This window comes from Salmo salar, chromosome 07 (genome assembly GCF_965601325.2).
Source record: "Salmo salar chromosome 07, fSalSal1, whole genome shotgun sequence".
NCBI lineage: Eukaryota > Metazoa > Chordata > Actinopteri > Salmoniformes > Salmonidae > Salmo > Salmo salar.
In genome coordinates this window covers 55294771-55309153 of record NC_138297.1, presented here as the reverse complement: position 1 = coordinate 55309153, position 14383 = coordinate 55294771, and the positions used below count along the sequence as shown (strand labels likewise).

Genomic DNA, 14383 nt, shown 5'->3' with positions numbered 1-14383 from the left:
CTCCATATCATCTACTGTCTCTCTCTCTCTCTCCATATCATCTACTGTCTCTCTCTCTCTCTCTCATATCATCTACTGTCTCGCTCTCTCTCTCCATATCATCTACTGTCTCGCTCTCTCTCTCTCCATATCATCTACTCTCTCTCTCCATATCATCTACTCTCTCTCTCTCTCCATATCATCTACTGTCTCTCTCTCTCTCCATATCATCTACTGTCTCTCTCTCTCTCCATATCATCTACTGTCTCGCTCTCTCTCTCTCCATATCATCTACTGTCTCGCTCTCTCTCTCTCCATATCATCTACTGTCTCGCTCTCTCTCTCCATATCATCTACTGTCTCGCTCTCTCTCTACATATCATCTACTGTCTCGCTCTCTCTCTACTTATCATCTACTGTCTCGCTCTCTCTCTCCATATCATCTACTGTCTCGCTCTCTCTCTACATATCATCTACCACTCCCTCTCTCTCTACATATCATCTACTGTCCCTCTCTCTCTACATTTCATCTACTGTCCCTCTCTCTCTACATTTCATCTACTGTCCCTCTCTCTACATATCATCTACTGTCCCTCTCTCTACATATCATCTACTGTCTCTCTCTCTACATATCATCTACTGTCCCTCTCTCTACATATCATCTACTGTCCCTCTCTCTACATATCATCTACTGTCCCTCTCTCTACATATCATCTACTGTCCCTCTCTCTACATATCATCTACTGTCTCTCTCTCTACATATCATCTACTGTCTCTCTCTCTACATATCATCTACTGTCTCTCTCTCTACATATCATCTACTGTCCTCTCTCTACATATCATCTACTGTCTCTCTTCTACATATCATCTACTGTCTCTCTCTCTACATATCATCTACTGTCTCTCTCTCTACATATCATCTACTGTCTCTCTCTCTACATATCATCTACTGTCTCTCTCTCTACATATCATCTACTGTCTCTCTCTCTACATATCATCTACTGTCTCTCTCTCTACATATCATCTACTGTCCCTCTCTCTACATATCATCTACTGTCTCTCTCTCTACATATCATCTACTGCCCCTCTCTCTCTCGCTCTCACCACATCTACTGTAACACTGACTGACACTTAGGGGAGAGGGGCATGACAGCACAGCTATGAAACATGATTATATAATATGTACATATTATTATTCATCCCTTACATTTGTCTGTAAGAATTTGTTAGATTACTTGTTAGATATTACTGCATTGTCGGAACTAGAAGCACAAGCATTTCGCTACACTCACATCAACATCTGCTAATCATGTGTATGTGACCCATAAAATTTGATTTGATTTACTAGCTATGGCAGGATGAATCGCTAGTGCTGCTGTGTACGTGTACATACTGTTAGATTGTAACGTGTACATACTGTTAGATTGATCAGAAGCAGTATTGGGGTAAACACAGGGGACAGGTTTACATACACATAAGAACAGGAACAGAGGTATGAGGGGGTAAACACAGGGACAGGTTTACGTACACATAAGAACAGGAACAGAGGTATGAGGGGGGTAAACACAGGGGACAGGTTTACATACACATAAGAACAGGAACAGAGGTATGAGGGGGTAAACACAGGGGACAGGTTTACGTACACATAAGAACAGGAACAGAGGTATGAGGGGCGGTAAACACAGGGGACAGGTTTACATACACATAAGAACAGGAACAGAGGTATGAGGGGGGTAAACACAGGGGACAGGTTTACATACACATAAGAACAGGAACAGAGGTATGAGGGGCGGTAAACACAGGGGACAGGTTTACATACACATAAGAACAGGAACAGAGGTATGAGGGGGGTAAACACAGGGGACAGGTTTACATACACATAAGAACAGGAACAGAGGTAAGAACAGGAACAGAGGTATGAGGGGGGGTAAACACAGGGGACTGGTTTACGTACACATAAGAACAGGAACAGAGGTATGGGGGGTAAACACAGGGGACAGGTTTACGTACACATAAGAACAGGAACAGAGGTATGAGGGGCGGTAAACACAGGGGACAGGTTTACATACACATAAGAACAGGAACAGAGGTATGAGGGGCGGTAAACACAGGGGACAGGTTTACATACACATAAGAACAGGAACAGAGGTATGAGGGGGGGGGGGGGGGGTAAACACAGGGAACAGGTTTACATACACATAAGAACAGGAACAGAGGTATGAGGGGGGGTACATGGACTCCCTCATGGACACCCACCTGAGTCTAGCAGCAGACGAACCACATCCATCTTCCCATAGAGAGCTGCCTCGTGGAGAGCACTGCCATTCTCCGTCTGAGAGAGAGAGAGAGAGAGAGAGAGAGAGAGAGAGAGAGAGAGAGAGAGAAGGAGACCGAATAATAGAAGGCAAGAGAGGGGAGAGTGATGTGGGAGAGAGAAAGAAAACATTTATTTTAAGACATCGCCCAAGAAAACTCTTTGTACACAGAGCCGCGTGGAGGGAACGTCCTATTCCAAACACAGCAGTTTCCTCCCTCTCCATATGGCCTGGATGCTAGTGGCATTAGGCCCTGTAGAATACATTGGTCTATTGGTGACATGATGCAATGCAGAGAAACTGTGGGAGGGGAAATCAACTAGTGTACAGTAACTGTGATTACTAAGACAAGCACTTTAAAAACACACAGCGACACACACACACACACACACACACACACACACACACACACACACACTCCCTGTGTGTTTCAGTACCTCTGACCTTAGCTGGATCTCTCACACTAACACCCAGCCAGGCTCCTGTCTTGTGACTAATTGCAACAAGCATGCTGTGTGTGTGTGTGTGTACGCACACACACACACACACACACACACACACACACACAATACCTTGTCTTTCCTCTATCACCAAGGTATTATCAACGCAGACAGGAAAGACCCCAAACATCCAACACATCGACCAATCAAAACCCAGAACTGCTCCTCCTGTGTTCCCACACACCCAATCCTGGTGCGTCTGACTGACCCTTACAGTTCAAAAGTCAAAGCATGCCAATGAAAGGGCATCTGATCATCCAATACCACAGAATCCAAAAGACCAGGTCAAAAACAGGAACGTAAAAAGATCCAAATCGAGAAAAGACAAAAAGCTTCACAACCCACGGTGACTTGGGACTAGAGGTGACTGGGCGATGAGTTTAGAGGGAGCACACACACATAAATCGAGGGACAGGAAACCAAAACCGGCAGACCCTCCCCCACTTCCCCCCTCAAACCCCTTCCTGTGTCGTTTCCCATGGCGATTAGTTGGTGATGTCACTGGAAAATGAGGAAATCGATTCACAAAGAAGATTGACTGAGGGGGGTTTTTGTTTTGGGCCTTTATTTTAACACATTTTCTCCCATTGCTAGTCACGACCTTGTTTCATCGCTGCAACTCCGAAACATGACCCACCTAGACGCGCTAATTCTTAACACAGTGCTCGCTTAACCCAGAAGTCAGCAGCAACACCTCCGTGTCGGAGGAAACACCGTTCGACTGACGACCCAAGTCACCTTGAAGTAGTGCTGAGCGATTAAATGTATTATGAAATAATGACCTTACAATGACTATAGAGCTTTTTCATGAACATTTCAAAACCAAAAAGTGAACATTCAATTGCCAGAACATTGAAAATATTCCATTGTCTCCATCCAGAGATCTGTATACAATGACGAGACGCAGGTCTCCTCCCTAACAATAGGTGTTGTTTGTCCCAAAGGCGGGAAGACAGGCGACAAGTTTAGGTCCAAAATAAACCCATAGAAACGTGTTGGGCGTATTTTGGACAGATTTTGGCGAGAGTGAAACCTCTCGCTTCGCTTGCTCCTCTCTGATCTGGAAAAAACTGGCGCAATGAATTATGGTCATTGTAGTCAATTACCATGTTTCTGCGCTGATCTAGGTTGAATATTTGCTTAATGAAAACCACAACTCCCTTCAGCCCAGCGTCCCACATAGTTCTTGACTTGACTCATTAGAGAGCGAGGGAGAGAGAATGAGAGAGAGAGATATCCTCATTCATTATTCATTTAAACGATGGGCTTTAATGTAATTATTTTACTAGGCACTGACACACTGCTATTTACCCCACCATCTGTGGGGACTGTATGTTCCTTCCACTCCTTAATGTCAAAGCACAGATCTGACAGTGTGGCTTTAGAGAGAGAGAGATAGGAGGGGAGGAGGGAGGGAGAGAAGGGGAGAGGAGGAGAGGAGAGAGGGGAGGAGGGAGGGAGAGGAGGAGAGAGAGAGGGGAGGGGAGGAGGGAGGGAGAGAAGGGGAGGGGAGAGGAGGAGAGAGAGAGGGGAGGGGAGGAGGGAGGGAGAGAAGGGGAGGGGAGAGAGATAGGAAGGGAGGAGGGAGGGAGAGAAGGGGAGGGGAGAGAGATAGGAAGGGAGGAGGGAGGGAGAGAAGGGGAGGGGAGAGAGATAGGTAGGGAGGAGGGAGGGAGAGAAGGGGAGGGGAGAGGAGAGGAGGAGAGAGGGGGGAGGGGAGGAGAGAGAGAGCGAGAGAGGGGAGGGGTGAAGAGAGAGAGGGGAGGGGTGAAGAGAGAGAGGGGAGGGTGAAGAGAGAGAGGGGAGGGTGAAGAGAGAGAGGGGAGGGTGAAGAGAGAGAGGGGAGGGGTGAAGAGAGAGAGGGGAGGGGTGAAGAGAGAGGGGGGAGGGGTGAAGAGAGAAAGGGGAGGGGTGAAGAGAGAGAGGGGAGGGTGAAGAGAGAGAGGGGAGGGTGAAGAGAGAGAGGGGAGGGGTGAAGAGAGAGAGGGGAGGGTGAAGAGAGAGGGGGGAGGGTGAAGAGAGAGAGGGGAGGGTGAAGAGAGAGAGGGGAGGCTGAAGAGAGAGAGGGGAGGATGAAGAGAGAGAGGGGAGGCTGAAGAGAGAGAGGGGAGGGTGAAGAGAGAGAGGGGAGGGTGAAGAGAGAGAGGGGAGGGTGAAGAGAGAGGGGGGAGGGTGAAGAGAGAGAGGGGAGGCTGAAGAGAGAGAGGGGAGGCTGAAGAGAGAGAGGGGAGGCTGAAGAGAGAGAGGGGAGGGTGAAGAGAGAGAGGGGAGGGTGAAGAGAGAGGGGGGAGGGTGAAGAGAGAGGGGGGAGGCTGAAGAGAGAGGGGGGAGGCTGAAGAGAGAGGGGGGAGGGTGAAGAGAGAGAGGGGAGGGTGAAGAGAGAGAGGGGAGGGTGAAGAGAGAGAGGGGAGGGTGAAGAGAGAGAGGGGAGGGTGAAGAGAGAGAGGGGAGGCTGAAGAGAGAGGGGGGAGGGTGAAGAGAGAGAGGGGAGGGTGAAGAGAGAGAGGGGAGGGTGAAGAGAGAGAGGGGAGGGGTGAAGAGAGAGAGGGGAGGGTGAAGAGAGAGAGGGGAGGGGTGAAGAGAGAGAGGGGAGGCTGAAGAGAGAGAGGGGAGGGTGAAGAGAGAGAGGGGAGGGTGAAGAGAGAGAGGGGAGGGTGAAGAGAGAGAGGGGAGGGTGAAGAGAGAGGAGGGGAGGGTGAAGAGAGAGAGGGGAGGGTGAAGAGAGAGAGGGGAGGGGTGAAGAGAGAGAGGGGAGGGTGAAGAGAGAGAGGGGAGGATGAAGAGAGAGAGGGGAGGGTGAAGAGAGAGAGGGGAGGGTGAAGAGAGAGAGGGGAGGATGAAGAGAGAGAGGGGAGGATGAAGAGAGAGGGGGGAGGGTGAAGAGAGAGGGGGAGGGTGAAGAGAGAGAGGGTGTATGAACTCAGGAACACCCCGTACTACTCTCATCCTCGTCTCCCTCTGTTCCGCATCAATAATTCACTTATTTCAATAACCACATCATTCTACACCCCCCCCCCCCCCCCCCACACACACGTGTTCTGTATCTTAAGCAGTCACACACACAGTGCCATACTGTATGTATGAAGACACACACACATCTCAAACTCATCCTTGACCTACTCCGACCCCCCCTCACAAACACACACACAGTGCGTTGCTGTGTTCTGCTAATTTTACCGCAAAACCATATTCAGAAATAGGTTGAGTAGAAGTAAGATTCTCCTTAGATACTGTACCAACTGGATAAAATCACAGGAGACAGGCTTGAAACATTCATTACAAGGAGAGAGTGTATCTTGAGCTAAAGAGACAGTCAGATTTACTGGAGCAACATCTGCAGGAGGGAAGAGAACTGTTACAAAGCTGAAGCCTGGTTTCACCCTGACTACCATGTGATGCTAAACCCATCATACAGGGATGATTTCTGTATTTTGAAAGTCACCCATCTTGAAAACTTGATTGCTGGCAAAATGAAACAAATACCAAAAGATAGTTTTTGGGAGGAGTTTTCCTTTAAGGCTGAGTTGACCTTTAGCTCACCTCTCTTCACCTCCCTCTACAGGAGAACATGTTGTACTGAAGTAGAAACGCAGAGTGACCCCCCAACAACACACCTGCAGAATAAAAGCTAACCTACGAAACCATTCCTCACCCCCCTCCCAACCCTTACCCATCCACCTAACCGCTCATCCCTGACTCCACAGTGACCCTGACCCCTAGACCGCTGACCTGGGAGTTGACGTCCATGCCGGCCTCCAGCAGGGTGTGCACGGCTGAGTGGTGCCCGTTGCGGGCGGCCAGGTGCAGGGGCGTGTGGCGCCTTGTCCCGTGGCTGCTCATCAGGTTGGGGTGGGCGGTCACCAACATACAGACCACCTGGGGGGAGGGGAGGAGAGGGGAGGAGAGGAGAGGGGAGGAGAGGGGAGGGGAGGAGAGGGGAGGAGAGGGAGGAGAGGAGGAGAGAGGAGGAGAGGGGAGGAGAGGGGAGGAGAGGGGAGGAGAGGGGAGGAGAGAGGAGAGAGGAGGAGAGGGGAGGAGAGGGGAGGAGAGAGGAGGAGAGGGGAGGAGAGGAGAGAGGAGGAGAGAGGAGGAGAGGAGGAGGAGAGGGGAGGAGAGGGGAGGAGAGGGGAGGAGAGGGGAGGAGAGGGGAGGAGAGAGGAGGAGAGAGGAGGAGAGGGGAGGAGAGAGGGTTCAAGCCCAGAGGACATGAGTTCCAAGATCTAAATGTGTAGTTATTTGATACAGGCCCTTGTCTGTTACTACAGTATTACATACAATATTGTTTTCAGACCGTCAGGACCACAAGCCACGTCAGGACCAAACGTATGTGGACACCTGCTCGTCGAACATCTCATTTCAAAATCATGGGCATTAATATGGAGTTGGTCCCCCCTTTGCTGCTATAACAGCCTCCACTCTTCCGGGAAGGCTTTCCACTAGATGTTGGAACATTGCTGCGGGGACTTGCTTCCATTCAGCCACAAGCGCATTAGTGATGTCGCGCACTGATGTTGGGCGATTAGGCCTGGCTCACAGTCGGCATTCCAATACATCCCAAAGCTGTTCGATGGGGTTGAGATCAGGGCTGTGTGCAGACCAGTCAAGTTCTTCCACACCAATCGACAAACCATTTCTGTATGGACCTCGCTTTGTGCATGGGGGTATTGTCATGCTGAAACAGGAAAGGGCCTTCCTCAAACTGTTACCACAAAGTTGGAAGCACAGAATCGTATAGAATGTCATTGTATGCTGTAGTGTTAAGATTTCTCTTCACTGGAACTAAGAGGCCAAGCCTGAACCATAAAAAACAGCCCCAGACCATTATTCCTGCTCCACCAAACTTTACAGTTGGCACTATGCATTGGGCCAGGTAGTGTTCTCTTGGCCTCCGCCAAACCTAGATTCGTCTGTCGGACTGCCAGATGGTGAAGCGTGATTCATCACTCCAGAGGACGTGTTTCCACTGCTCCATAGTCCAATTGCGGCGAGATTTACACCCCTCCAGCCGACGCTTGACATTGAGCGTGGTGATCTTAGCCATGGAATCCCATTTCATGAAGCTCCCAACAAACAGTTCTTGTGCTGAATTTGCCAACAGAGGCAGTTTGGAACTCGGTGGTGTTCCAACCGAGGACAGACGATTTGTATGCGCTACACGCTTCAGCACTCGGCGGTTCCATTCTGTGAAATTGTGTGGCCTACCACTTCGCGTCTGAGCCGTTGTTGCTCCTAGACATTTCCACCTGACAATAACAGTACTTATAGTTGACTGGGGCAGCTCTAGGAGGGCAGACATTTGATGAACTGACTTGTTGGAAAGGTGGCATCCTATGACGGCACCATGTTGAGTCACTGAGCTCTTCAGTACAGGCCATTCTACTGCCAATGTGTGTCTATGGAGATTGCATGGCTGTGTGCTCAATTCCTTACACCTGTCAGCAACGGGTGTGGCTGAAACAGCCGAATCCACTAATTTGAAGGGGTGTCCACATACTTTTGTATATATAGTGTATTGTTGTAGTTCTGAACTAGCACAACTAATGAAACTAGTCAAAGTCTCTCTCACTATCAAATGCATTTATAAAACACTTTTAAACTGTCACAAATTGCTTTGACAGTAACCCGGCCTAGACCACAGAGAGCAAGCAGAATCAGAGGCACATTGGTTTGGGAAAACTCTGTAGAAAGAAGAAACCTTGCTCAGGTCCATCCTCACCTGAAGTCGTCCGTAGAGCGCGGCCAGGTCCAGGGGCGTCTCGTCACGGCTATTCCTCATGGTGGGGTCTGTCAGCTCCTTCAGTAGGATGGACACCACCTCAGAGTGGCCGTACTGGGCCGCACAGTGCAGCGCTGTCTCCCTCTCATGGTTCTGTAAACAGGGAGGAACAACTGTCTGAGTAAACAAACAATGTATCGCTTCACGATATGGACCCATCTATTATGTTGACCTCATGGACTGTGAGTCCTTGCATCCACAGCTCCATCTATTATGTTGACCTCATGGACTGTGAGTCCTTGCATCCACAGCTCCATCTATTATGTTGACCTCATGGACTGTGAGTCCTTGCATCCACAGCTCCATCTATTATGTTGACCTCATGGACTGTGAGTCCTTGCATCCACAGCTCCATCTACTGTGTGGGACAAACTCTAGTGTCACACATACCGTTTACCAGAGGATTCTCCTGAATCTCCAGGGCAGTGTTCTTCTCTTCAACCCAATTCATCTGTCCCAGAACTGCCCACAGTAGCCTTCTATCCCCCCTGCTGTCCGTCTATGGTCAGTGTAGCCTTCTATCCCCCCTGCTGTCCGTCTATGGTCAGTGTAGCCTTCTATCCCCCCTGCTGTCCGTCTATGGTCAGTGTAGCCTTCTATCCCCCCTGCTGTCCGTCTATGGTCAGTGTAGCCTTCTACCCCCCCTGCTGTCCGTCTATGGTCAGTGTAGCCTTCTACCCCCCCTGCTGTCCGTCTATGGTCAGTGTAGCCTTCTATCCCCCCTGCTGTCCGTCTATGGTCAGTGTAGCCTTCTACCCCCCCTGCTGTCCGTCTATGGTCAGTGTAGCCTTCTATCCCCCCTGCTGTCCGTCTATGGTCAGTGTAGCCTTCTACCCCCCCTGCTGTCCGTCTATGGTCAGTGTAGCCTTCTACCCCCCCTGCTGTCCGTCTATGGTCAGTGTAGCCTTCTACCCCCCCTGCTGTCCGTCTATGGTCAGTGTAGCCTTCTATCCCCCCTGCTGTCCGTCTATGGTCAGTGTAGCCTTCTACCCCCCCTGCTGTCCGTCTATGGTCAGTGTAGCCTTCTACCCCCCCTGCTGTCCGTCTATGGTCAGTGTAGCCTTCTACCCCCCCTGTTAACAGTCTCTGTCAGGGATGGGCAACTGGCACCCCTCCTTTTATTAGTCACTCTCACTCAGATGCCATATAAAAAATGGCAAAATGTGTACAATTGCAGGGGAGCTTCTAAAATGTTTTGCTCGCAAGGTGAGGGAGGGGGGACCATTGCCCATCCCTGGTCTATGGTCAGTACCACACAACCACCACACAACCTCCTTGTCAGGGCACTCTACAGCATACAGGGCAGTACAGAGCACAGCCGTACAGGGCAGTACAGAGCACAGCCGTACAGGGCAGTACAGAGCACAGCCGTACAGGGCAGTACAGAGCACAGCCGTACAGGGCAGTACAGAGCACCGCCGTACAGGGCAGTACATGAGCACCGCCGTACAGGGCAGTACAGAGCACAGCCGTACAGGGCAGTACAGAGCACAGCCGTACAGGGTAGTACAGAGCACAGCCGTACAGGGTAGTACAGGACACAGCCGTACAGGGTAGTACAGGACACAGCCGTACAGGGTAGTACAGGAGCACAGCCGTACAGGGTAGTACAGGAGCACAGCCGTACAGGGTAGGACAGGACACAGCCGTACAGGGTAGGACAGAGCACAGCCGTACAGGGTAGGACAGAGCACAGCCGTACAGGGCAGTACAGGACACAGCCGTACAGGGTAGTACAGGACACAGCCGTACAGGGTAGTACAGAGCACAGCCGTACAGGGTAGGACAGAGCACAGCCGTACAGGGCAGGACAGGAGCACAGCCGTACAGGGCAGTACAGGAGCACAGCCGTACAGGGTAGTACAGAGCACAGCCGTACAGGGTAGTACAGGAGCACAGCCGTACAGGGTAGTACAGAGCACAGCCGTACAGGGTAGTACAGAGCACAGCCGTACAGGGTAGTACAGAGCACAGCCGTACAGGGTAGTACAGAGCACAGCCGTACAGGGTAGTACAGAGCACAGCCGTACAGGGTAGTACAGAGCACAGCCGTACAGGGTAGTACAGGACACAGCCGTACAGGGTAGGACAGAGCACAGCCGTACAGGGTAGTACAGAGCACAGCCGTACAGGGTAGTACAGAGCACAGCCGTACAGGGTAGGACAGAGCACAGCCGTACAGGGTAGGACAGAGCACAGCAAAACAAAAAGGAATGATTGGTTCCACAAGCATGCTGTTGATACTGAATACCACACACACACACACACACATATATTTACACATACATATATACATATACACACACACATATATATTTACACATACATATATACATATACACACACACACATATATACTCACACCCATGCACCACATACACACACACTCTCTCTGTTCTCTGTTTCTCCCTCTCACAGACAAACACTCTCAGACACTCACTCCCTCTCACACAGGCACATCAGGGTTCATTGTGGACACGAGATGGAATGGAAAATTATGTACTGGTTCAATTAAGAGAGGAAACATCCTTTTCCTCCTAATTCTGGGTGTGTAGTGTGTGGGTGTGTGTGTAGAGTGTGTGTGTAGTGTGTGTGTGTGTGTGTGTGTGTGTGTGTGTGTGTGTGTGTGTGTGGTCTGTGTGGGAATCCCTAACTGTAATACAATCCAGCGTTGGGAGAATAGAAAGAAGGGGGAACAGGCTAATCTAACTAACTGTACTCTGGGTCACTGGATCTGGGCATGGGAACACAGCACATTCACACACGCACGCACGCACACACACACACACACACCGCACATACGCACACACACACACAGGCATGCATGAACGTACAGTACCAGTCAAAAGTTTGGACACCTACTAATTCAAGGTTTTTTCTTTATTTTTTAGACATTGTGGAATAATAATGAAGACATCACTACTATGAAATAATACATATGGAATCATGTAGTAACCGAAAAAAAGTGTTAAACAAATCGAAATATATTTGAGATTTGAGATTCTTCAAATTAGCCACCGTTTGCCATGATGACAGCTTTGCACGCTCTTGGCATTGTCTCAACCAGCTTCATGAGGTAGTCACCTGGAATGCACTTCAATTAACAGGTGCCTTGTTAAAAGTTCATATATTGAATTCATTTCCTTAATGCATTTGAGCCAATCAGTTGTGACAAAGTAGGGGTGGTATACAGAAGATAGCACTACGGAACTTTGAACATTTCTTTAAGTGCAGTTGCAAAAACCATCAAACATTATGATGAAGCTAGCTCTCATGAGGACCGCCACAGGAAAGAAAGACCCAGAGTTAGTTCATTAGAGTTAACTGCACTTCAGATTGCAGCCCAAATAAATGCTTCACAGAGTTCAAGTAACAGACACATCTCAACATCAACTGTTCAGAGGAGACTGTGTGAATCAGGCCTTCATGGTTGAATTGCTGCAAAGAAACCACTACTAAAGGACACCAATAAGAAGAAGAGACTTGCTTGGGCCAAGAAATACAATCAATGGACATTAAGAACTGTGGAAATCGGTCCTTTGGTATGATGAGTCCGATTTTTGGTTCCAACCACCATGTCTTTGTGAGACGCAGAATAGGATGATCTCTGCATGTGTGGCTCCCAACGTGAAGCATGGAGGAGGTAGTGTGATGGTGTGGGGGTACTTTGCTGGTGACACTGTCAGTCATTTAGTGAGAATTCAAGGCATACTTAATCAGCATGGCTACCACAGCATTCTGCAGCGATACACCATCCCGTCTGGTTTGCGCTTAGTGGGATTATCATTTGTTTTTCAACAGGACAATGACCCAACACACCTCCAGGCTGTGCAAGGGCTATTTGACCAAGAAGGAGAGTGATGAGTGCTGCATCAGATGACCTGGCCTTCACAATCACCCGATCGCAACCCAATTGAGATGGTTTGGGATGAGTTGGACCGCAGAGCGAAGGAAAAGCAGCCAACAAGTGCTCAGCATATGTGGGAACTCCTTCAAAACTGTTGGAAAGCATTCCTCATGAAGCTGGTTGAGAGAATGCCAAGAGTATGCAAAGCTGTCATCAAGGAAAAGGTACACAAACACATACAGTGGGGGAAAAAAGTATTTGATCCCCTGCTGATTTTGTACGTTTGCCCACAGATAAAGGATCAGTCTATACTTTTAATGGTAGGTTTATTTGAACAGTGAGAGACAGAATAACAACAAAAAAATCCAGGAAAATGCATGTCAAAAATGTTATAAATTGATTTGTATTTTAATGAGGGAAATAAGTATTTGACCCCCTCTCAATCAGAAAGATTTCTGGCTCCCAGGTGTCTTTTATACAGGTAATGAGCTGAGATTAGGAGCACACTCTTAAAGGGAGTGCTCCTAACCACAGCTTGTTACCTGTAAAAAAGACACCTGTCCACAGAAGCAATCAATCAGTTTCCAAACTCTCCGCCATGGCCAAGACCAAAGAGCTCTCCAAGGATGTCAGGGACAAGATTGTAGGCCTACACAAGGCTGGAATGGGCTACAAGACCATCGCCAAGCAGCTTGGTGAGAAGGTGACAACATTTGGTGCGATTATTCGCAAATGGAAGAAACACAAAAGAACTGTCAATGTCCCTCGGCCTGGGGCTCCATGCAAGATCTCACCTCGTGGGGTTGCAATGATAATGAGAACGGTGAGGAATCAGCCCAGAACTACATGGGAGGATCTTGTTAATGATCTCAAGGCAGCTGGGACCAGTGTCACCAAGAAAACAATTGGTAACACACTATGCCGTGAAGGACTGAAATCCTGCAGCGCCCGCAAGGTCCCCCTGCTCAAGAATACATATACATGCCCGTCTGAAGTCTGCCAATGAACATCTGAATGATTCAGAGGACAACTGGTGAAAGTGTTGTGGTCAGATGAGACCAAAATGGAGCTCTTTGGCATCAACTCAACTCGCCGTGTTTGGAGGAGGAGGAATGCAGCCTATGACCCCAAGAATACCATCTCCACCATCAAACATGGAGGTGGAAACATTATGCTTTGGGGTTGTTTTTCTGCTAAGGAGACAGGACAACTTCACCGCATCAAAGGGACGATGGACAGGGCCATGTACCGTCAAATCTTGGGTGAGAACATCCTTCCCCCAGCCAGGGCATTGAAAACGGGTCGTGGATGGGTATTCCAGCATGACAATGACCAAAAACACACGGCCAAGGCAACAAAGGAGTGGCTCAAGAAGAAGCACATTAAGGTCCTGGAGTGGCCTAGCCAGTCTAAAGACCTTAATCCCATAGAAAATCTGTGGAGGGAGTTGAAGGTTCGAGTTGCCAAACGTCAGCCTCGAAACCTCAATGACTTGGAGAAGATTTGCAAAGTGGAGTGGGACAAAATCCCTCCTGAGATGTGTGCAAACCTGGTGGCCAACTACAAGAAACGTCTGACCTCTGATTGCCAACAAGGGTTTTGCCACCAAGTACTAAGTCATGTTTTGCAGAGGGGTCAAATACTTATTTCCCTCATTAAAATGCAAATCATTTTCTAACATTTTTCACATGCGTTTTTCTGGATTTTTTTGTTGTTATTCTGTCTCTCACTGTTCAAATAAACCTACCATTAAAATTATAGACTGATCATTTCTTTGTAAGTGGGCAAACGTACAAAATCAGCAGGGGATCAAATACTTTTTCCCCCCACTGTACACACACATGGGCACGTACAGTATGAACATACATACTATTCCGGACCCCCCTTTTTCACTGCTATTGCCTTCTTTCCCCCTAGCTCTGAAACAGCATACCCCCCTGGAATATTCTCTTCAGACATACACACT

General features: G+C 49.0%; 1 protein-coding gene across 3 annotated transcripts in view; it reads right to left on the bottom strand.

The window, feature by feature from the left end:
- Positions 1 to 14383, bottom strand: part of anks1b (ankyrin repeat and sterile alpha motif domain containing 1B) — a 332396-nt gene that overhangs the window by 234558 nt on the left and 83455 nt on the right. For all 3 annotated transcript variants that reach the window (XM_082977782.1, XM_082977781.1, XM_082977783.1), the window contains exons 4-6: positions 8511 to 8663; positions 6524 to 6670; positions 2236 to 2311 (exon numbers count right to left, since the gene is read on the bottom strand). In XM_082977782.1, the coding sequence (XP_082833908.1) occupies positions 2236 to 2311; positions 6524 to 6670; positions 8511 to 8663 (376 nt within the window). The remainder of the gene's footprint in view (positions 1 to 2235; positions 2312 to 6523; positions 6671 to 8510; positions 8664 to 14383) is intronic.